This window comes from Bos javanicus, chromosome 16 (genome assembly GCF_032452875.1).
Source record: "Bos javanicus breed banteng chromosome 16, ARS-OSU_banteng_1.0, whole genome shotgun sequence".
Classification (NCBI taxonomy): Eukaryota; Metazoa; Chordata; class Mammalia; order Artiodactyla; family Bovidae; genus Bos; species Bos javanicus.
Window position 1 is genome coordinate 30,805,930 of NC_083883.1, and position 23,929 is coordinate 30,829,858.

Consider the following 23,929-nt stretch of genomic DNA (forward strand, 5'->3'; position numbering starts at 1 on the left):
CAAGTGGATCTATTTCAGGACTTCCCATGTAATTTCAATGAACAGTCTTTGGAACAAAAGGGAGCCTATTAACAGGACAACAGGCATGAACTGGAACTGTCATAGGCAAACAGAGGTAGGGCCTCCCTATCTACATGCCTATACTTAGACTAATATCACACTGTCTTTATCATGACAGCTCTATATGACCTCTCTATACCAGTAGATCATGTTTTTAAATTGCCATGGCTCTTCCAGATAAATGCTAGAATTAGCTTAGTAAGCTCTATAAAACATATTGAGATTTTGATGGGAATCACAATGACTTTGGGCTTCCAGGGTGCAGCAGTGGTAAGAATCCGCCCGTCAATGCGGGAGACACAGGTTCAATCCTTGAGACACAGGTTCAATCCCTGGGTCGGGAAGATCCCCTGGAGAAGAAAATGACAACCCACTCCCATATTCTTGCCTGGAAAAATCCCATGGACAGGGGAGCCTAGCAGGCTACAGTCCATGGAGTTGCAAAGAGTCAGACACGACCTAGCAACTGAGCACAGCACAATGACTTTACAGAGTAATCTGAAGAGAAATGGTATCTTTGCAATATGACTTTTTCCATCCATGTATCAATTAACACTATAGACACATTATATCTTACTTAATGTATATAGACACATTATATATTAGTTACAAGTCTTCTTTTATGTCCTTCAATAATACTGAATATTTTTTCACAGAGAGCTTACCCATCTTTTGTTATCAGTAATCTTACGTACTTATTGTGAATACGACTTTCTTCATAGAAACATTCTCAATTTGCTTCCAATCTTAATGGGCATGTTTCTAATATTTCACCATTAAATATGATCTTTGGTTTAGATTTTTAGTAGAACCTCAATATTAAGAGAATTTCCTTCTACTTTCACATTGCTGAAAGTATCAGGAATGGATATTCAATTCTGTTGTCATTTTTGGTATTTTCTTTTATGGTTTTTCTTCTTTAACCTGTTAATACAGTGTATTACACAAATAGATTTTTCTTCTTTTCATGGTCCTTTATTTTTAAAAAAATTTTAATGGGAGGAAGATTGCTTTACAATGTTGTGTTGATTTCTGCTGTACGACAACACAAATCAGCCATAATTACAGTTATGTCTCCTCACTCATGAGCCTCCCTCCGCTCAAATCGATTTTTTAATGTTGAAACTTCCTTGCATCCTGGGATAAAACCTACATGGTCACACTTTTGTTTTTAATGTGCCACCAGTCACTGAGTCTAGAATTCTATCATAAAGATACACTAGTAAATCATATGCCACTAAAAGAACATACTGACTACTATAATTTCAGAAGTGATTAAAAACTTTCAGAGATATTAAGTTTATCTTAGCATTGAAAATATATAATATATATGTTACTGAATTCAATTTTTATTAAAACCTTACCTTTATATTCATAAGTGACATTGTTTCATGTAACATTTTCTTCTTGTACTATCCTTGTCAAGTTTTGTTGTTAAGGTTTTACTATTTTCATAAAGTAAGGTAAATGGCCTTTAAAATTTTCAAATTTTCTAAAACAGTTTAAACAGGATTCAATTAAAAGTAAAGGACCACTCTTCCATAAAACCAGGTGAAGTAAAAGACTGTTCATAGCAGCTATATACATTAACAGTTCAAAACTGGAAAAAACTCAAATGACCATCAGCAGGTAGGTGAATAAACTGTCAGAAAAATAAACTGTCAGTGGGAGGCTACTCAGCAAGAAGGAAAGATCAAATCGGATGAATCTCAAAAACCTTATGCTGATCAAAGGACATCAGACCAAAAAAAAATATATGATGAATGACTCCATTTATAAGAAATTTCTTCTTAATTTGAATATGAGTCATACCATTTATCATTAATTAAAGCTTCTGTAATCTGTAATTTTCTTTATCTCCAAGGAAAAGTATTATTTGACTTAAAAAGAACACTTGACTTGAAACATTTAACTTAAAAAGAACAATATTATTTAAAATTCTAAGTCAAAATTAATATTTATAATGATATATTTTATGTATAACAATTACTTATATAACTGTTATATATATAATTTACAATTATTCTATATTATTCTTCTTTATAAGAATAAAAAAGCATCCCAAAACAATGACCATATTAAAGGGAAATATTCTATAGGTCACTCTTATTTTAACATTTCACTAGGTTATCAGTACTAGAGCATGATTATTATAAATATTATTCCTATAATAGTAAAATGTGGATATAATAACATTAGTTAACCTTCAACGCAGCCATTTTCAACCCTGGATGGACAACAAAATCAACTAGAGAGGTTGCACCTATGTGTACTTCAGCCCCAGTCCAGAAACCACAATTGGATTATTGCACAGGGATTGATTACTGAGAACTAACTACTCATTTAGGACACATGTCTCTCCTTTCATCAACATCATGTCAGTGTCTCCCATCTGGTTCCTTTTCATCACTTATACAGGTTGGGGATGTAGGCTCTCACATATGAATGCTTTTATTTCCTGGTCTTCCCACTCCTCCTCTTTATACACCAATATACAAAAAAATTAGCATGCTGTATTAAAACATTACAACTAAAATGTTTATTAAAATTGTATCATAATTTTGTCAAATACATATTACATCAGTAATAAAGAAAAGGAAACCAACACTGGTAAAATTATGTCACAAACTGCCTCTTTGTTAGTCATACATTTGAATTTTTAATAGGAATATTAATTTGAAGCTTACAACTGAAAAAAGTTATTCATAACATTCTGTCGATAACTGTTCTCAAACTTATCTTTCCCAACAGTGGCTGCCCAAATTCTAATCTTTTTATTGATCCGTATCCTTCAAGAAACCATCTAGATACAATTAACAAGAGGAAACAAGTGAAACTGACAACTCACACCTATAGTGTAACTCAAAGAAAGTCTACCATGAAATTAAAATCGTTTCTAATTACAGAAATAAATATTCAAATCCAATGGCATTGAAACATGTATAATATCATGTATGAAACGAGTTGCCAGTCCAGGTTCGATGCATGATACTGGATGCTTGGGGCTAGTGCACTGGGACGACCCAGAGGGATGGTATGGGGAGGGAGGAGGGAGGAAGGTTCAGGATGGGGAACACATGTATACCTGTGGCAGATTCATTTTGAAATTTGGCAAAACTAATACAATTTGTAAATTTAAAAATAAAATTAAAAAAAAAAATTCAAATCCAGCAGACCAAACTCTAATATGCACGTGGAAGCAAGACATAGGAAAGAGACTATGGGAAAAAGAAGAAAAGAACAGGGAGTCCAGGGATGATAAAATGTGGATTAAATTACTACCCACGGTATCACTGAAAGAAAAGTCCCAATAAGCACGATATGCGTGTGCATGCTAAGTTGCTTCAGTCATGTCTGACTCTTCAAGATCCTGCAGACCACAGCCTGCTAGGCTCCTCTATCCATGGGGATTCTCCAGGCAAGAATACTGGAGTGAGTTGCCATGCCCTCCTCCAGGGGATCTAGACCCAGGGATCAAAAGCACGCCTCTTGTGTCTCCTGCACTGGCAGGTGGGTTCTTTACCACCAGCAATACCTGGGAAGCCCCTTATTAAGCACGGGGTAAGATGGAACAAAGGGGGAAAATGAGTAAAAGGTACATGAGATCTTTTTGAACTGAGTGCAGTTTCCTGTGAATCTAAAATGGTGTCAAAATAAAAAGCTTTTTTTTTTAAGGCCCAACCCTGAAAATTACCTTGAGAAAATTTATGGGCTTATTATTTTATGCTCCTTATTTTTGTGTTATATACTAACATAATCATTTTAACACATATTTACATAGTACTTAAACAATATATCACTAAGGAGAAGAACCTAAAACTGTGTAACAGTCAATGGTATACGATTTTCTTTCATCAGTGGACCTCCTATGACCTTGTCCCTCCCAGCTCAGTCATTTCTCACATTCCCTTTTGCCCATGATCTTTGCCTCCACTCCTCTGGTTGAAATCCCAACTGGCCAATCGCCAGCTCCTAAACTGCAGAATAACTGCTTTCTCTTCTGAGAACAGCCTTTGACACTACAGGTACACCTCAGAAATATTGCAGGTTAGGTTCCAGACCACTGCAATCAAGCTTATCAGCAATAAAGCAAGTCACATGAAGTTTTTGGTTTCCCAGTGCATATAAAATTATGTTTGCACTATACTGTAGTCTAGTGAGTCTAGCATTATGCTGTAGTCTAATATTATGTCTTAAAAAAATAATGTACATACTTGAATTTAAAAATGCTTTATTACTTAAGAATGATAACAATCATATTCCAATGCAAGGTTGCCATAAACCTTCAATCTACAAAAAGCATAGTGTATTGACGTATAATAAAGTAAAGCACAATTAAACGAGGTAGCTCTTCCTATATTCCCTCCACATGACCTCACTTGCTAAACTCTATAAAAACTCCCTTTCCTTCCTGAGGCAATGTCTAAGTCAGCTTGGGCTGCCATGATAAATACCATAAACTGGGTGGCTTCAACAAAGGAAATTTATTTTCTCACAGTGCAAGAGGTTGGGAAGTCCAAGATCAACGTCCAGCAGGGTTCGGCTTGCAATTAGGACTATTTTTCTGGCATGCAGATGGCTGCCCTCCAGCTGTGTCCTCACACGGCCTTTCCTTGGTGTGCTCACAGGCTGGGGGAGAGGGGAGCACACTCTGCTACCTTCTTTCACTAATCCCATCATGAGGACCCTATCTTAATGACATCATCTAACCTAATTACTTCCTAAAGACATACTGGGGACTAAGAGCTTCATCATATGAACTGGGGGTGGAGGGAACACATCCTCATTCCATAACAAGCAGTATATTCCTTGAAAGCGTCTCATGCCCTAACACTATGAATAAAGGCTTATTTATGCTTAAAAGTGAAAGTGGCTCAGTCGTGCCACTCTCTGCAATCCTGTGGACTGTATGTAGCCTGCCAGGCTCCTCTGTTCATGGGATTCTCCAGGCAGGAACACTGGAGTGGGTAGCCTTTCCCTTCTCCAGGGGATCTTCCCAACCCAGGGATGGAACCCAGGTCTCCTGCAATGCAGGGGTATTCTTCACTGTCTGAATCATCAGGGAAGCCCAGGAATACTGGAGTGAATAGCCTATTCCTTCTCCAGGGGATATTCCTGACCCAGGAATCGAGCCAGGATCTCCTGCATTGCAGGCAGATTCTTTACCAGCTGAGCTGCAGGAAAGCCCTAACATTTACCTAATGAATTTTCTTCTACAGTTTTTATTAATCCCTTAATCAGCTAACAACTGAATAATCACTATGTACCACAGATTGTGCTTGGTGTTAGGGTTACTGAATATATATCTAAGATTAACCAAAGTATTTCTACTGCTAAAATTAAATAATGAGAAATAGCGGGAAAACAGCAAGGTAATGCGAAAATTTATCTATTTTAAAATACCATATAATTATTTACATTAGATGCTAATGAGTAATCAAATAGTTTGACAGACTTTTCTTTTTAATAAGTATATGATGATATTGTACTTTTTATATACACACAATAGTCATATTTGTTGATAACATAATGGTTCCTACTTTATATAATGGAGTAAGATATATCAATATTTCATGATGTTCCACAAAGTTCACTTAACACCTATCAGAACTCTGTACTGGTTTCAGATACCACAAAGCAGAAGTGAGACCAACTGAGCCAAAACCCAGCATGTTCTATTTTACAATGAAATCAGCCACCAACTTGCAAGAAAATGGCTAGCCATATTTTGCATTCTTCTGGCTGAAGTTTCTTCAAATAATTCTCAGATGGTACTACTAAAACAATATGAAATTACTTTAAAATGTATTTATACACTGTTATGTTATCTAGGCACTTCTGTCTTCAGAATCCGTTTCAAAACTTACACTTACTCACTTGACTGCTTTTGATAAATCCAAAATCATATTGTAAAAATCAACACATTTCTTGAAACAAGTAATTAAAGCACAAAAATAATCACTAATGACCATCATAGATTTTTTTTCCTGGATCAGCAAGTAGAACAACTAACTGCCATATACTAAAGAGAGGCTCAAAATGAAAAGCATAAAAACAAGATGCAAAAATTCAGAGGGATATGCCTACCAAAGCCTGGTATACTTGTATTTTACAATACAAAATTAGTTTCAAGGCAAAACAAAAGCCTTCTTAGTGATAAAAAGAAAACTATTTCACCAGTAATATATAACAAGTAAATCTGTGATACTTCACTTTCTTAGAGGAAGAGGATGTGAAGGAGGAGGATGGTTCAGTTCAGTTCAGTCACTCAGTCATGTCAGATTCTTTGCGACCCCATGAACCACAGCACGCCAGGCCTCCCTGTCCATTACCAACTCCCGGAATCCACCCAAACCCATGTCCATTGAGTCAGTGATGCCATCCAACCATCTCATCCTCTGTTGTCCCCTTCTCCTCCTGCCCTCAATCTTTCCCAGCATCAGGGTCTTTTCCAGTGAGTCAGCTCTTCGCATCAGGTGGCCAGAGTACTGGAGTCTCAGCTTCAGCATCAGTCCTTCCAGTGAATATTCAGGTCTGATTTCCTTTAAGATGGACTGGTTGGATCTCCTTGCAGTCCAAGGGACTCTCAAGAGTTTTCTCCAACACCACAGTTCAAAAGCAGCAATTCTTCGGCACTCAGCTTTCTTTATAGTCCAACTCTCACATCCATACATGACCACTGGGAAAATCATAGCCTTGACTAGATGGACCTTTGTTGACAAAGTAATGTCTCTGCTTTTTAATATGCTGTCTAGGTTGATCATAGCTTTTCTTCCAAGGAGCAAGCATCTTTTAACTTCATCGCTCCAGTCACCATTTGCAGTGATTTTGGAGCCCAAGACAATGAAGTCTCTCACTGTTTCCATTGTTTCCCCATCTATTTGCCATGAAGTGATGGGACCGGATGCCATGATCTTAGTTTTCTGAATGTTGAATTTTAAGCCAACTTTTTCACTCTCCTCTTTCACTTTCATCAAGAGGCTCTTTAGTTCTTCTTCGCTTTCTGCCATAAGGGTGTTGTCATCTGCATATCTGAGGTTATTGATATTTCTCCCAGCAATCTTGATTCCAGCTTGTGCTTCATCCAGTCCAGCACTTTGCATGATGTACTCTGCATATAAGTTAAATACGCAGGGTGATGATATACAGCCTTGACGTTCTCCTTTCCTGATTTGGAACCAGTCTGTTGTTCCACGTCCAATTCTAACTGTTGATTCTTGACCTGCATACAGATTTCTCAAGAGTCAGGTCAGGTGGTCTGGTATTCCCATCTCTTTCAGAATTTTCCACAGTTTGTTGTGATCCACACAGTCAAAGGCTTTGGCGCAGTCAATAAAGCAGAAACAGATGTTTTTCTGGAACTCTCTTGTCTTTTTGATGATCCAATGAATGTCATATTTGTTGATAACATAATGGTTCCTACCTCATATAATGGAGTAACATATATCAATATTTCATGATGTTCCACAAAGTTCACTTAACACCTATCAGAACTCTGTGTTGGTTTCAGATACCATGAAGCAGAAGTGAGACCAACTGAGCCAAAACCCATTTGATCTCTGGGTCCTCTGCCTTTTCTAAATCCAGTTTCAACATCTGGAAGTTCACGGTTCACATACGGTTGAAGCCCGGCTTGGAGAATTTTAAGCATTACTTTGCTAGTGTGTGAGATGAATGCAATTGTACAGTAGTTTTAACATTCTTTGGCATTGCCTTTCTTTGAGATTGGAATGAAAACTGACCTTTTCCAGTCCTTTGGCCACCGCTGAGTTTCTCAAATTTGCTGGCATATTGAGTGCAGCACTTTCACAGCATCATCTTTCAGGATTTGAAATGGCTCAAATGGAATTCTATCACCTCCTCTAGCTTTGTAGTAATGCTTCCTAAGATCCTCTTAACTTCGCATTCCAGGATGTCTAGCTCTAGGTGAGTGATCACAGCATCGTGGTTATGTGGGTCACGAAGATCTTTGTTGTATAGTTCTTCTGTGTATTCTTGCCACCTCTTCTTAATATCTTCTACTTCTGTTAGGTCCATACCATTTCTTTTATTGAGCCCATCTTTGCATGAAATGTTCCCTTGGTGTCTATAATTTTCTTGAAGAGATCTCTAGTCTTTCCCATTCTATTATTTTCCTTTATTTCTCTGCACTGATCATGGAGAAAGGCTTTCTTATCTCTCCTTGCTTTCCTTGGAACTCTACATTCAACTGGTATATCTTTTATTTTCCCCTTTGCCTTTAGCTTCTCTTCTTTTCTCAACTATTTGTAAGGCCTCCTCAGACAACCATTTTGCCTTTTTACATTTCTTTTTCTTGGGGATGTTCTTGATCACTGTCTCCTGTACAATGTCACAAACCTCCAGATGATGGTATGACTGTATAATTCTTCCCTCCTCATCTCACCTTCCTACCAGATGCAGAGTCTCAGCACCAGGGCTGCAACTGTAGGTGCCAAAAGCAAGGATAATTCCTAAGAAGAAATTCTAGCCTTTAAACCTTAATGTCAGTATTCCCAAGGACTTGGTAGGGTGAGCCATGCCATCTTCCCATCTGGTAAAACGGAGGCTGGCAGGGAATACTGTTGGGTTGCTTGGTCATTCAGATAGGTATTTCTGTATTTATGCAACCCTATACTGCATCGGTGCATTGGTATGGAGGCACCTGCTAGTACTGCTGTTGTCAATCTGGACCAGCACAGGGTCAAACCTAACGTTTTTCCCAAAGGACCAAAAGTTTGGGCAAGAATAAGTGACAAATGGAGAGAAGGAAAAGTAATAGCTAAGGATAAAAGTATAAATAAGTGGATTATGTAATAAGGGAAATCCAATAGTATATTGATGCTCTGTGAGAGACTTAGAGCAAGAGATGGTATTGTCTCTTAGCTCAATTGCACCAGATACCACAAGGGGGGAAGCCATATGTTGCTGAAACAACTTCCTGCTTTTGGCACCTGGCATCGTCAAACGGAATTCTGCAAGCCTGAGTGCCATTGTTCTGGGAGACAATTTAGTCATATGACATGATGATGGACTATATGGTTGCTAACTCAGTGGGACCCTGGTAACACGCCAGAATCTTCTGACTCACCATATGGTGTTAACACTGGCCTTGCTGGCAAGATTGAATCACATTACGTAAGTCTTTTGATAATACTGATATTAATAAATAAGTGTATCGGGAGATTTAGTTAAAGCCTCCTCAGGATATAATAAAATGATCAGCCAGAGAAAGAACTCAATTTTGCTAACCCTCAACTAGATTCTATGCTAAACAGTTCTGCACAAGTTCATCATATGGTACAAATAACAGATCAAAGGGGGAAAACAATTAACATAATTGTACAAAAATATGAAGGCCATCTAATATGGCCTTATTAGATGAATTACTGGTTTCTTTGAATTTATCCCTACTGAGCTCCTCCAAATGACAGACATACTCACACTGGAATTATTGCTCTGTTCATTATATAAATGTTACACTAAATCTAAGCACCCCCCCACAAAATATGACCATTTTGTTGTAAAAGAGACTTGGCTAAAGGCCAGGAAGTCACCTGTGCAGTGAAGAACTAATCTCACCCAAAGAGATGTCTGGCTTTTGCTGCAGCTACTGGTAGGTGACCTCTAGGTCCTTGGAACATCATACCCAATATGGCATCTTTGTCTGGGGCCTTGGGCCACCAAACAGATTAACAATGTAATTCATGATGATGTAATTTGTTTGGTCCATGTAGTATCACTTTTATCTTTGAAAGGGACTGGAAAGTATCATCTCAACTGCAGGAGAGGGCTGGAGACGAAAGGTCAGTCGTATAGGCAATATGTGATTGAGCAATCCCCCAAAACTCTGGAAACCAAACGCTCAGGTGAGTTTCTGTAATTGGCAGTACTCCACATGTACTGTCACATGGACACCAGGGAAATAATGCGATCCTAACTTCACAAGGAGAAGAGGACAGAAGCCCTGGGTTTGGTACTTCTCCTGAGAGTTGCCCTGTGCACTTCTTTCTCCCAGCTGATTTCACTCTATACCCTTTCCATGTATTAAACTGGAACTTTAAGTAGAAGAGCTTTCAGTGAGTTTTCTGAATCTCTCTTAAAAATTATTAAAATTGAAAGTGGTTTTGGGAACCCCCCAAGCTGTAATTGGTGCCAGAAATAAGGGTGGTCTTTTGAGACTGGTCCCTTTAAATTGTGAAGTTGGCCCAGATTCCTTGCAGTTACTGAAATACTAAATGCATTGTAATACAATGACTATCTTTAAGTAAAATGATCTCTATAATGGCTGACATCCCAACTTCACCTACAACTCTAGTCTGACAATTTCTAACTGTAAAACTATCTATTCTTTAGTAATTTTAAGGTATTACACAAATAACTCCTTCATTAGTAGTATCAAAAATTCTAGTTTTCAAATGAGACTCAGACCTGTAGGAGACTGAAGGGAGTTTTTTTATTAGCCTTGGGCTTCAAAGTATTTCTATTTCATTTTAAAAGTATAATAATTTTACATATACCAAGAAAATAACTGACAAATCATACTATATATCCATGCTGAAAAGAGAGGAAATCTGCCTGAAGCCCTGGTGGAGGCCTGTACATACCTATCCTTCATAAAATCTTATGGGATAAGGGATGAAAAAATTTTTCTGAAACTGAATTCTGTGTTATTTCCCTCAACAAATTCTATAAAAATAGGTTTGATCCATTTCTTGTAATGTATCAGTATACTTTACCCTAGAGTTAACCATTTACATAAAACAGTATTAACATTAAGTAGGTGAGGTTTATAAAAACTATAGTCATAAATCTTGAATATTGAATAAATTCCATGAGGAAAAAGAAGTGATGAAGAAATCCATGAAAAATAAGTGAATTATTTTTTGCCTTTTGTTTTATTTTTGGACCACAGTAAGGCCAGAGTACTTCAAAAAATACTTTCCACCCTAGGATTTGTTGAAGCCAATACTTAATATTTAAGACAAACACAGGAAAGCACACACATTCCATTATGTTCCACAAAACCAATCTAATTTGACTTCAGAGACAGAGTCTATCCAACAAAAAGTTGGTGTGCATGAGCCCTTCGGATTCTTGTCTGATCCGAAATGTGAGCATTTTTACATGAATAAGCTATATACCAAGTAAAACAAGTATAGGCAAGCATGAAAAACATGAAAACATAACAACAACTTCTGCTCATTAGTTATCTTTTCCTGATTTAGGTTCTTCATTTTTAATTATAAGTTCTATCTCATGATTCTTTACTCATACAAATATTCTGCCATTGTTTTATTGCATGCACTTTAATCTACCTAAATCCATTGTGGAATGATAGGAGAAAGAAAAGGAATGAATAATCACCTAGATAAATTACTACACTATGAGGAAATACAATCCAGTGGACATTCCACAATGACTGATTTAACTATTTTTTAAGTTTATGTATAGTCTAAATACTAGATGCAATAGCAACTGTTTCTAAAATATGATTTGACAATGGGAATGCTATATTGCAAAAACCAACTAACCCACAACCAGTAAGAAGACTTTGAAACAAACACAAGGTTCCCTGTCTAGAGGAAGGAAACCTCCAGAGATACATAATAAAATATATCTATCCAAAACAATAAAGGAAAACATCATAGTCTCTACCTCCAGAAGCTTAAAAACTATGGAGAAAAAGTACTGGTTACTTCCAATCATGTTCGACTCTTTGCGACCCCTATAGACTGCAGCCTACCAGGCTCCTCTGTCCATGGAATTCTCCAGGCAAGCACAGTGGAGTGCGTTGCCATAAGGCAAATATAAAAGTAAAGCATTTGATCAGTACATTATCCTATACTTTAACACAGCATACAACAAATTACAAAGTGATCATTCATTACATGTACGGTTTATATTAGCTCATTTACATATATATATATATATATATATATACACACACACACACACACACATATACATACACACACACACACATAGTTCCTTTGGGCTTTCCTGGTGGTTCAGTGGTAAAGAATCTGACTGCTGATACAGGAGACACAGGTTTGGTCTCTGATCTGGGAAGGCCCACTGGAGAAGGAAATGGCAACCCACTCCACTATTCTTGCCTGGACATCACCAGGGACAGAGGAACCTTGTGTGTTACAGTCCATGAGGTCACAAAAGAGCTGGATATGATTAAACGAATGCACAACAACAGTTCTTTTATATTATCTATTTCACTGAAGAGATTCATTCATCTCAAATGTGTCTTCCTTTACTTCATACTACGATTTCTGCCAAATTAGTTGGGAGTGATTTGTGTCAGTCTATGATTGGGTTCTCTATTCTATCTACTGATCTATGTGCTTATTCCTCCACCATTACGAGAGTCTTGCTTAAGACAGCAATATAGTATGTCTTAATATCAGCTACAGTGATTCTTCCTACTTCATTCTCCTTTTTCAAAACCATTTTAGCTATTTTAGTTCTGTGGCCTTTCCATATGCACTTTAAAATAAGCTTGGTTTTATCTTTTAAAAAAATCTTCACTAAATTTTATTTATCTTATATTTTGTGCCCCCAAACGGACAAGAAGCTTGTCTTCAGTGTCAGAACTGTATGCTATACTTATTAAAATTTCACGTATAAATAGCACAATGCTATTTGTAAAAGAGGACTCAACAAATATTTCCTCAGTAAACTACTTGCTGAAACAGTCTATCAAGAAAATGGGAATAACATTTTAAGAAGTGCAATGATGCACCTGAACATGTTCACTGCCAAGCAAAAAGAAAGACAAGAAGGGAGAAAGAAGAGGGATGGAAGTGGTCATAGGTTGATAAGAGAAAGAGAGAGTACATGTGTGTATGTGTACATGTGTCAGACAGTGGGAAAGAGAATATGTAAATTTTGATAACAGAGACACTATAAACATTTAGATATTTAACCTAAAGAAGAGATGACTTCAGAAAGCATAATGACTATAAGATAAATTAGATGATTATATTTGACTCTGAAGGCAAAACTAGGACCAATGATTAGGAGAAAAAGAAATTCAGCTTACCATAAAGTAAAATTCTGTAACATTGGAGTTGTCCAATAATTGAATGAATAGGATTCATTTAACATTAAGTTGTTATTGTTCAGTAGCTAAGTCATGTCTGACTTTTTGTGACCCAATGGACTGCAGCATGCCAGGCTCCCCTGTCCTTCACCATCTCTCAGAATTTGCTCAAATTCATGTCCGTGGAATCAGTGATGCTATCTAACCAACCCAGCCTCTGCCGTCCCCTATTCCTTTTGCCTTCAATTTTTACCAGCATCAGAGTCTTTCCAGTGAGTCCACTATTCACATCAGGTGGCTAAAGTACTGGAGCTTCAGCTCCAGTCCTTCCAATGAATATTTAGCACTGATTTCCTTTAGCATTGACTGGTTTGATCTCCTTGTTATCCAAGGAACTCCCAAGAGTCCTCTCCAGAACCACAGGACGAAAACATCAATTTTTCAGTGCTTGGCCTTCTTTGTGGTCCAACTCTCAAATCTGTAAATGACTACTGGAAAAACCATAGCTTCTGACTATATGGACCTTTGTCAGCAAAGTGATGTCTCTGTTTTTAATATGCTGTTTAGGTTGGACATAGTTTTCCTTCCAAGGAGAAAGGGTCTTTTAATTTCATGGTTGCAGTCACCGTCTGTGGTGATTTTGAAGCCCAAGAAAAAAAAAATGTCACTCCTTCCACTTTTTCCCCTTCTATTTGCCAGGAAGTGATGGAACTGGATGCCATGATCTTAAGTTTTTTGAATGCTGAGTTTTAAGCCATCTTTTAAACTCTCCTCTTTCACCCTCATCAGAGGCTCTTTAGTTCTTTGTTTTCTGCCATAAGAGTGGTGTCATCTGCATATCTGAGGTTATTGGTATTTCTCTTGGCAATCTTGATTCCAGCTTGCGATTCATCCAGCCCAGGATCTTGCATGATGTACTCTGTACAGAAGTTAAATAAGCAGGGTGAAAATATACAGCCTTGACGTACTCCTTTCCCAATTTGGAACCAGTCTGTTGTTCTAGGTCTGATTCTAACTCTTGCTTCTTGACCTGTATATAGGTTTCTCAGGAGACAGGTAATGTGGTGTGTATTAACACCTCTTTAAAATTTTTCCACTGTTTGTTGTGATCCACACAGTCAAAGGCTTTAGAATGGTCAATGAAACAGAAGTAGATGTTTTTCTGGAATTCTCTTGCTTTCTCTCTGATCCATCGAATGTTGGCAATGTGAACTCTGGTTTTCCTGCCTTTTCTAAACCCAGCCTGGTACTCAAGCAGCACTGAGGGTTGAAATGGATTTCAATCCAGATGTCAATATCAGAAACATAGTTGATACCCAGAATACTGTGTTGAGAATAATTATAAGACTGCATATATAGTCGGTGGGAAAGGGTCCTATGATCAGTTAAGAATATCTATCACAACCTGGCAGAAAGGAGGGTAACAGAAATACCTTATATTTACTATCTCTGTATCTGGATGTATTATTTTCAGAAATGATTATTCCTTGTTGAGAATTTAGATGTGAGCCAAGTAAAGTGTCTCTAAACTCTGTAAGTCTAGGACTATCCTTTAAATGTTTGATGAAATGATATCTTAAAGTATTTTTAAATGACAGTCCTCAGCTACAATCTTGGATTACTGCTTAAGCAACAAAAAAGCACTTCGGGGTTCTTATACTATAATTCACTCTGGAGACCACAGTACCATCTTAAAAACTGCACTGTACTTTACAATTTTTAATGTGTGCATGTTTTAGTTTTCAGTAAAATTTGTGATTATCAGATATCAACAGAGAAAAGCATGCAAATAGGAAAAGTAAAATTGAGATCTGAAAAATACAAAAATTTTTAACCAAAAATATTATTTTAATGATATCCCAAAACATTACTAATTAAATCAATCATCATAAGATATCCACAACATAAGATACCCACATCAAAATAAACACTGAGGCAGAAAAATTTTTTTCTTCCCCCATTCCTGTTCTTCACAGAGATTACACTTATCACTTGCAACTCAAAAGAAACACCCATTGCTATCTTGGCATAAATTATCCAAAGTGAAGTCACTAGACCAGCAGCAGTATCAGTAGCATCACCTGAGAAGGTGTTAGTTAGTTAGTTAGTTAGTTTAGTCACTAATCGTGTCTGACTTATGGGGTTCCAAGAGTCGGACACAACTTAGCGACTAAAACTAAGTAACTAACACCTTCTCAGGTGATGCTACTGATCCTGCTGCTGGTCTAGAGATGCCAATTCTCCAGCCCCATCCAACCTACCAAATCAGAAACTCTGGAGTTTTAACAGCCCTCCATATGACTCTGATGCATATCCTGAAGTTTTCAAACCACTGTCTTAGAAAATGGTTGCTCTTTCTAACACGCCAGGATCCCTTTGCCTGCTTCTCCTTAGTGTCTCTGCTCTCCCAAATTTTGTACAACACTAAAGATTTTCTCATCTGAATGATTAATTCACCAATAACTCTGGGAGGATTTCCTACTTTCTTTCCTTTTAAAATGTGAGGCTGCCTTTTAAACCATCCAATAAGCTTTAACATTTTTTATTACACATAAATTATGAGATGTTTAAATAGAGATTTTTAACATTTGAAAACAGGCATAAAAGCAGGCCTATATAAAAGTCATTTTGTAAATGGCCTTTTTCTTTTCATTCCATCTGAAACTATATATCAAATAACACATTTGTAGGAAATTTTTAAACTAAATCATTACACCTGTCAGTTTACAAAGAAGAAATCATCCCATGGCCATCAAAATGATCACTTTCTTACAAAAACATCTCTTCTGACATTTATATAATCCACTCCTTCACTGCATCTTACTCACCTGTGTACATAATGCAGCTGATGAACTGAATCAATTGCTATCACCATCTCAGCCAAGTAAAATCGAGCCATGTCTTCAGGCAATCTATCTTCAAATTTGCTGAGTAGAGTAAGCAAATCCCCACCAACATAATAATCCATAACCAGGTACTAGGAATGAAAATATAAAATGTACTCAATAAATACGAGTGAAAAATCAATGTACTTAATGTACAGCAAGGTCAAACAGCACCAGATCAAATACTTTTCTTGTTAACAAGAAGCTATGTAAGATGACCAGGAGCACTCACAATAAGTCTTAAAAATTTCATAAAGTAGTAAATAAATCTTCTAACAACTGGTACAGGGAAAAACATGGGATTATCATTGCTTTGATGTTGTCTTTAAAAGTGAAAAATAACATCATTATCGTCAACCTACAACAACAGACCACAGTTTTACCAACATTTCATATAAGATAGTCATTTATGTTGAATAAATTCATCTTCATCATCACTATATTTTCCTTATTTCATCTTGAACCAGTAAAGACTTTTCTTAGGTATACATAAACAGAGGAGAACTAATTTTAGATACAAACTCTGATGGGTATGTAATATTGTGATTTATAATAAGAAATATATATATATTTTTGGAATAGAGCAGAGAATTTCTTAAAACCATTGGAATTTAGAAAGATGGTAATGATAACCCTATATGAGAGACAGCAAAACAGATACAGATGTATAGAAGTCTTTTGAACTCTGTGGGATAGGGCAAGGGTGGGATGATCTGAGAGAATAACATTGAAACATGTATATTATCATATGTGAAACAGATCGTCAGTCCAGGTTCAATGCATGAGATAGGGTGCTCAGGGCTGGTGCACTGGGATGACTCAGAGGGATGGGTTGGGGAGGGAGGTGGGAGGGGGGTTCAGGATGAGGAACACATGTAAACCCATGGCTGATTCATGTCAATGTATGGCAAAAACCACTACAATATTGTAAAGTAATTAGCCTCCAATTAAAATACATAAGTTGCAAAAAAAAAAAAACATTGCAATTTCCCAAATGACAAGATAAAGGTGTCTTTTGTTATTTATAACAAGTTCCTTTCAGCTACACTAGAGTTTATAAGGTGACTTTTGGAAAACCTCTAGGAAACCTAAGGATGGGGGCTAGTTGCCTGGGGCACCAACCAAGAGTAGACTATCAGAACTTTCAGTCTCACACCCTCACCCCCAGAACCCTCACTCGTGACCTCCAGGGAAAGGAACTGGAAATTGAATAAATCATCAACATCCATATGATCCAGCAATCCCACTCCTGGGCATATATCTGGAGGAAATGATAATTCAAAAAGATACATACACCCTCAATGTTCATAGCAGTACTATTTATGACTGTGGAAGCAACCTGAATGTCCACTGACAGATGAAAGGATAAAGAAGATGTGGTATATATACATAATGGAATACTACTCAATCCTTAAAAGCATGAAATAATAACACTTGCAGTAACGTAGATGGATGTAGAGATTATCATATTAAGTGAAGTCAGTCAGACAGAGAGAGACAAACACCATATGGTATCGCTTTTCTGTGGAATCCAAAATGTAACACAAATGAACTTATTTTCAAAACAGAAACAGACTCACTCACATACATAGAAAACAAATGTAGGTATGGTTACCAAAGGGGAAAGGAGGTGGGAGAGGGATAAATTAGGAGTTTGGGAATAGCACATATAAACTGTTGTATATAAAATAAACAATAAGGTCCTGCTCCATAGCACAGGGAACTACATTTAATCTTCTATAATAAAACATTATGGAAAAGAATATGAAAAAGAATATGTATTATATGCATGTGTATGTATGTGCATACCTGAATCACACTGCTATACACTAGCAACTAACACAGCATTGTAAATCAACTATGCTTCAATTAAAAAAAAAAATCAATGGCCAATTATTTAATCAATCTAAGCAATCATGCTTAAGTTGTGAGGCCTTCATAAAAACTCAGCCTGGGGTTTTATAGAGCACCTAGGCTGACGAACAAGTGGAGGTGCTGGGAGAGTAGTACAGCCTGGGAGTGGGCATGAAGCTCTGTGCCTACCCTTCACATCTCTTTCATTGGGCTATTCCTGAGTTCTGTGAGCTGCTTTAGCAAAGAAACTGAATTTGAGGAAAGGGTGGTAGAAAAATCTCTCATCTACAGACTGGAGGTCAGAAGCACCAGTAACAACATGGACTTTGCTTTGGGGAGTATATAGTGGGGACATCTTGAAGGACTGATGCCTTCTCTCGGTGGACAGTATCAGAATTGAGTTAAATTAGAGGACACCCAGCTAGTGTGGGAGAATTACTTGACGTGTGGAAAATCCACACATCTAATGTCAGAAGTGAAGTAGTGTGCAATAATGTAAATAAAAACAATAGTGTCCCGTTACAGCGTGTGTACACCAAAAAGATAAAACAAGGAGTACACAACTAAATGCAACCTGGGCTGTTAGATTAGAGACTATGTCTGTCCTAACTTTTCGCTATTTTCTAGACTTCTTCGTTATTTCCTCCTGGATATGTATTACATACACATGAGTATATTGTTATGTTACATAGTTTATGTTATACTAACATAACATAACACTGACATAACATAGTTAGTGAGCGAAAGCTAAACATAGTGGAAAGAAAGAAGGTTTTGTACTCAGAAAGACCTGTATTCAAATTCTAACTGTGGGTTATAAGTAGCTTTTGAAAAATTAATTCCTTTGGCACTTTACCTTCTTATCTATATAACTACAATAATGATACTTTCTCCAGAGTACAGCATTTACGAGAAGGTTAGCAAACAGAATATATTTAAATGCCAGTTATAATGTCTTTAAGGTGATTTTATTATAGAAGAGAGTTACTATTTCAAGTTTATTACCAAGCTGACATTAAGATTTAAAAGTCTTGAGAAAATTCACATTCTTATTACTATACATTAAAATTATAAGCATGGGCAATTTTGTTAAATTAAAAAAAAAACATTTCATTTTGTTAATCCCTGAAAATCAGGAAAACAATATATTTCAAATTATGGTCTACGGTTTACTTGCTGTATTTACTAGGTCTAATGTTTAACAGACTGTCAAGAAGGTTGCGTGTGTGTGTGTGTGTGTGTGTGAGTAAAGTTGCTCAGTCATATCCGACTCTTTGCAACCCCGTGGACTGTAGCCCGACAGGCTCCTCTGTCCAGACTAATTTAATGTAGTAAAATTTTGTTAACCTAAACATGTTGCTAAAATTGGCGATGGATATGGAGAAGAAATCCACAGCTCTAACTTTAAAAAGAAGTACTCTGAATATAGTAGCAAACATAGAAACTTTTCAAATAAAAAAACATATCTTTAAAATCTAATATTTACACATAGAAAGTCATAAAACATAACTTACTCTCCAATAAACATTTACTAGGTACCAATCAGGATTTCTTTTTGGTAGCACACAGAGTATGAATAGATCAAAGGCTTTTACATCAAAAGCTCTTCTCTCTTGAAAGTGTACTCTATCCTTGCCATACCAGAATCCTAAAGTCTGAGTATACCATCTATCAATAAACAGCTAAAAAATAATCATCCTATCATTTTCTCCATCCACCATCACCATTTAAAACTTAGGCTCTGAGAGTCACCAACTATTTCTACTTTCATCCTCATATGCTTTGTGCTTCTCTTAACAAACCCCAAACTCCATGAACTCCTTCCCTTCCAATCTTTCAGTGTGCATCATGTATCTCTTCTACAGTATACAACCATCCTTGAGACAGAATAAAACGTAAGTACTTAAGTGTTCCTTGCTCTCCTATCCTGCCTGCTAAGAGTGTTCTGCCTCTGACTATTCACATTTCCCCCCACCTTGTCCTCAGAGGTAGAGTATTCAGCAACTGGGGAAAGGAAGAAGCAGAAAACACACAAGGAGATTTGCAAGAGAAAAGAAAATGAACTATACTCGCAACAGAGTTTTATTGTTAGGCAGACAAAACGCATCCAAAAAGGCAGACAAGTAATAATCTCACGTAGGAAAAAAAGGCCCTTTTCCTCTACAACATATCCCGGTGACTGTCTCTAAGTCATTCTTTTATGCTTTCTCCTTTACTATTCACTAAAACATTCAACTAAATCATCAGGGTTTTGTTGAGTCTGCTGCTGCTGCTGCCGCTAAGTCGCTTCAATCATGTCCAACTCTGTGCGACCCCAGAGACAGCAGCTCACCAGGCTCCACCGTCCCTGGGATTCTCCAGGCAAGAACACTGGAGTGGGTTGCCATTTCCTCCTCCAATGCAGGAAAGTGAAAGTGAAGTCGCTCAGTCGTGTCTGACTCTTCGTGACCCCATGGACTGCAGCCTACCAGGCCCCTCTGTCCACAGGATTTTCCAGGCAAGAGTACTGGAGTGGGGTGCCATTGCCTTCTCCATTGTTAAGTCTATTTCCTACTAAATCTGTGAAGTCCATCTACTTCTAACCCTACCAACTATCCTAATCCAGGCTCCGGGCCTCTCTTGATTATATCACTACTGCAAGTTTATGGCCAAAGTGAACAGCTTTCTATAATACATTTATTCTGTAGATAATTTTCTTGGGAGTGGAAAAAAGAATACAGAACAAGAGAGGGACAAATGAAATCATTCACTGATTCCATATTTATATATATATAAAAATAATGTACTAGGTGCTAACATTACATGTATGCAAGGGAGATACAATTAACAAGACACAGTTCTTGCCTTCGTGGTATTTACAATCTAATGAAGAAAAAATACAAATAAATGGGCATTTTTAATGTAATATAAATCTCTGACAGAGATAAGCAGAGGGTACTGCTGTAGGAAGAGGAAAGGAAAAGAATCTGTTTTTAATCTGGTTCTTATTCGTCTGAAATTTATTGATTTTTTGTACAAGGTGTGAAGAGTATTCTCTCATATGCAGAGAGTCAATTATTTAAAACAAGTAGTTAAATACTCCATTCTTTCCTCCAACTTAATTGAAATTCCCCTTCATATTTTAAGATGCTACATACACTTGGGTCTGCTCTTGGGCACTCTATTCTGCTATAGTTGTCTATTTCTGTATCATTATCATACTGTTCTCATCGACTAATCAGTAACATTTAATATCCAGTAGGACAAGTATCTACTTCTTACAGGCTGACTACCTTTAAAATACTCAATATGGCAACAATGTCTTTAAACAAGTTTAAGAAAATCAGAGACTGAGAGGCAACATTCAGATGGCATGCTGAGGAGATGATAATCCTAACATAGAGAGGTCCTACCAATTGTCAAGAAGAGGGGAAGGAATCCAGCAAAACTAGGCTGAGGCTATTAACAGGTAACTCACTTAAGAGGAAACACAATTAGCCAATTAATACATAATCAAAACCAAAGCAACAATGAGATATCTTTCATCAATGCGACTAGCAAAAAGATCACTGCTGTTTTAGAGAACGTGAGTTAAAAACCATTGATTTTTTGAAAGATGAGTGACTACAACTATTTGGGAAAGTAATTTCACAGTATTTATTGAATTTTAAAAGATGCATACCCCTTGATCTAGCATTTCCACTCTTAGGAATATCAGTTCACTTCAGTCGCTCAGTCGTGTCTGACTCTTTGCGACCCCATGGACTGCAGCACACCAGGCCTTCCTGTCTATCACCAACTCCCAGAGTTTACTCAAATTCATGTCCATTGAGTCAGTGATGCCATCTGACCATCTCATCCTCTGTTGTCCCCTTCTCCTCCCGCCTTCAAATATAGTCAATTAAAATTAAAGCTCCAGTATGTAAGGCTTATGGGTAAGTATGCTTACTGCACAGCACTGTTGATAACTGGAGCAAATATGAAAATATGAATAGAGATCAACATCAAAACTGGTAATTGGATCCATTGAATATATTAATTCTGTAAAAGATTATACTGTTGCCCAAGAGAAAATTAAACATATATGCCCATGAGATATTTTAAGTGACAACAGCAGGCTGCTGTATAATATATACTTTGTAATTCCATTTTTATAAAAAGGAAGAAAATAGCATATACACACAAACATACAATTCTACAAAGCATAAAAAATGAAAGGATACAATAAAGTTAACATCAGTTACCTTAAGAGGGTGAGACTATTAACTTTTTAACGTATAGAGATCACTGTACAGAGATCACTGTATAGAAGGGAAAAAAAATCTAGTCAAACTGAGGTCAACCATTGGAGCCAAGTTCTGCTAAAGGCCAAAGGTGATGGAGTCAAAGGCAAAGGACAATAAGAATAACCCTAAATATAAAGATATACCTCATTCACATTGAGAGAAAAGAAGAGGTCCAAATGTGGATAAATTTCTATACAGGGGAGAGATGAAAGGAAGATGCTGAGGTCAGAGCATAGAAAGTTAAAGTTCATGCTGGAGTAGCCAATGGCTTTCATTTTCCCCAGAAGTAGGAGTTATAGAATGAAAGTACAGTAATCATAATTTATATAATATCCTGTACTGGAGATAGGGATATGACTGTTTATTCCTATTTTATGGCTATGTAATAAAAGAGAATGAAGATAAATTATTTGCCCAAACATACATTCAAGAGTAGGAAAGTCAGAACTCAGGGTTCTTCATCCTCTGATCAATTTCCATCTTACTCAAATTAGAGAGACTCAGCGTTCAGTAAAAAAAGCTGCCAATATCCATGACATAAACAGCAGGTACTAAGCACCAAGATAACAAAAAAAGAAATTAAGGATACAGGCCGAGTCTTCAGAAATCTTGTATCCCTCCAAAATAAACAGGTCTCTAGATGTGAATATACACATCAGAAAATTTCCAATTCTGAATTTCTAAAAAATCCTTAATTAAAAGTTTTGCTTTTTAAGGAACAACATTCCAAGGAAAGAATGCTAAAGTATGTGAAAACATACAATAAAAGAATGCTATGAAGGCATACGATAAGCCATGTGAAAACATACAATAAATAAATAGTACAAAGGAAAAAACATTTCACAGAACAGATACGCTTTAGAAGTTGTCTTAGGGAAAACACCAAACTCCTTTAGTTATCTTGTTCTAACATGAAGAGATTAATAGTCAGTCCTTAGAGCCCCACTTTTATTTATCCCTTCTAGCTTTTTGTTTTTTCACTCTTTACAAAAATACCTTTCTAACTATTCCTATCTTCAGTACAAACTGGATTCTTGTAAGAATTTGAAGTTCATATGACTAAATACAATTCAATAAATATCTTTCACCCACTAATCAGTTTACAAACGCTGATTCAAAAAGTAAAACTTTTGCTTTAAATATCTTTTTGTTTTTTCCTCAAACAACAACAAAAATAACTAAATAGGAAAGAGTGGATAAAAAATATGAAGAAGAAAATTTTGTTGATTTGTAATATTCTAAATGATGTCTAAGTGAGTAAGTTTATGTGTCCATATACATGCTACCAAGTAGGCTTGGCTTTAGTGAGTTTTTCTTAAGGAAAAAAATGTTCTAATCACATCTTAATATCATTCATTAAATTATTCAACTTCTTCCTAGTAAATAAAATGCACATATGCTATGATTATTGTTTCATAAACTGACTATAGTGAATCTGAACTTATTACAAATGAAAGTCAAGTTACTGAATATTTATCACAGCTTTCTTGAACTGTATAGCTCTGAAAATTCTATTACTTGTTTGACTGGTTTAGGGCTACTAGGGTTAAAAGTTATTCTGGAAAATAACTATGTATAATAAAATTTCCTTTTGGGTATCTACAGTTAGGCTTGTCAATATTTTTAAATGATTTTATTTTCTTATATTTTATAAATATTCAAAAGAAAATCTTTGATGATAACTAAGATAATTTAGGACTTCTGACTCATACCATGAAGGTTTCTGTAAGGAAAAATTGACACTTTACAGGAGATCTGAGTTCTAGAGCATTTCAGTCCTCCTCAGTTATTGTGAAACTTTAATTCTAATATAA

At 36.5% G+C, this 23,929-nt stretch overlaps 1 protein-coding gene across 11 annotated transcripts in view; it reads right to left on the reverse strand.

Moving 5' to 3' along the window:
* The window catches only part of CDC42BPA (CDC42 binding protein kinase alpha), a 297,280-nt gene that overhangs the window by 152,788 nt on the left and 120,563 nt on the right, over positions 1 to 23,929 (reverse strand). For all 11 annotated transcript variants that reach the window (XM_061382427.1, XM_061382422.1, XM_061382424.1 and 8 more), the window contains exon 5: positions 15,940 to 16,088. In XM_061382427.1, coding sequence (XP_061238411.1) covers positions 15,940 to 16,088 — 149 coding nt within the window. The remainder of the gene's footprint in view (positions 1 to 15,939; positions 16,089 to 23,929) is intronic.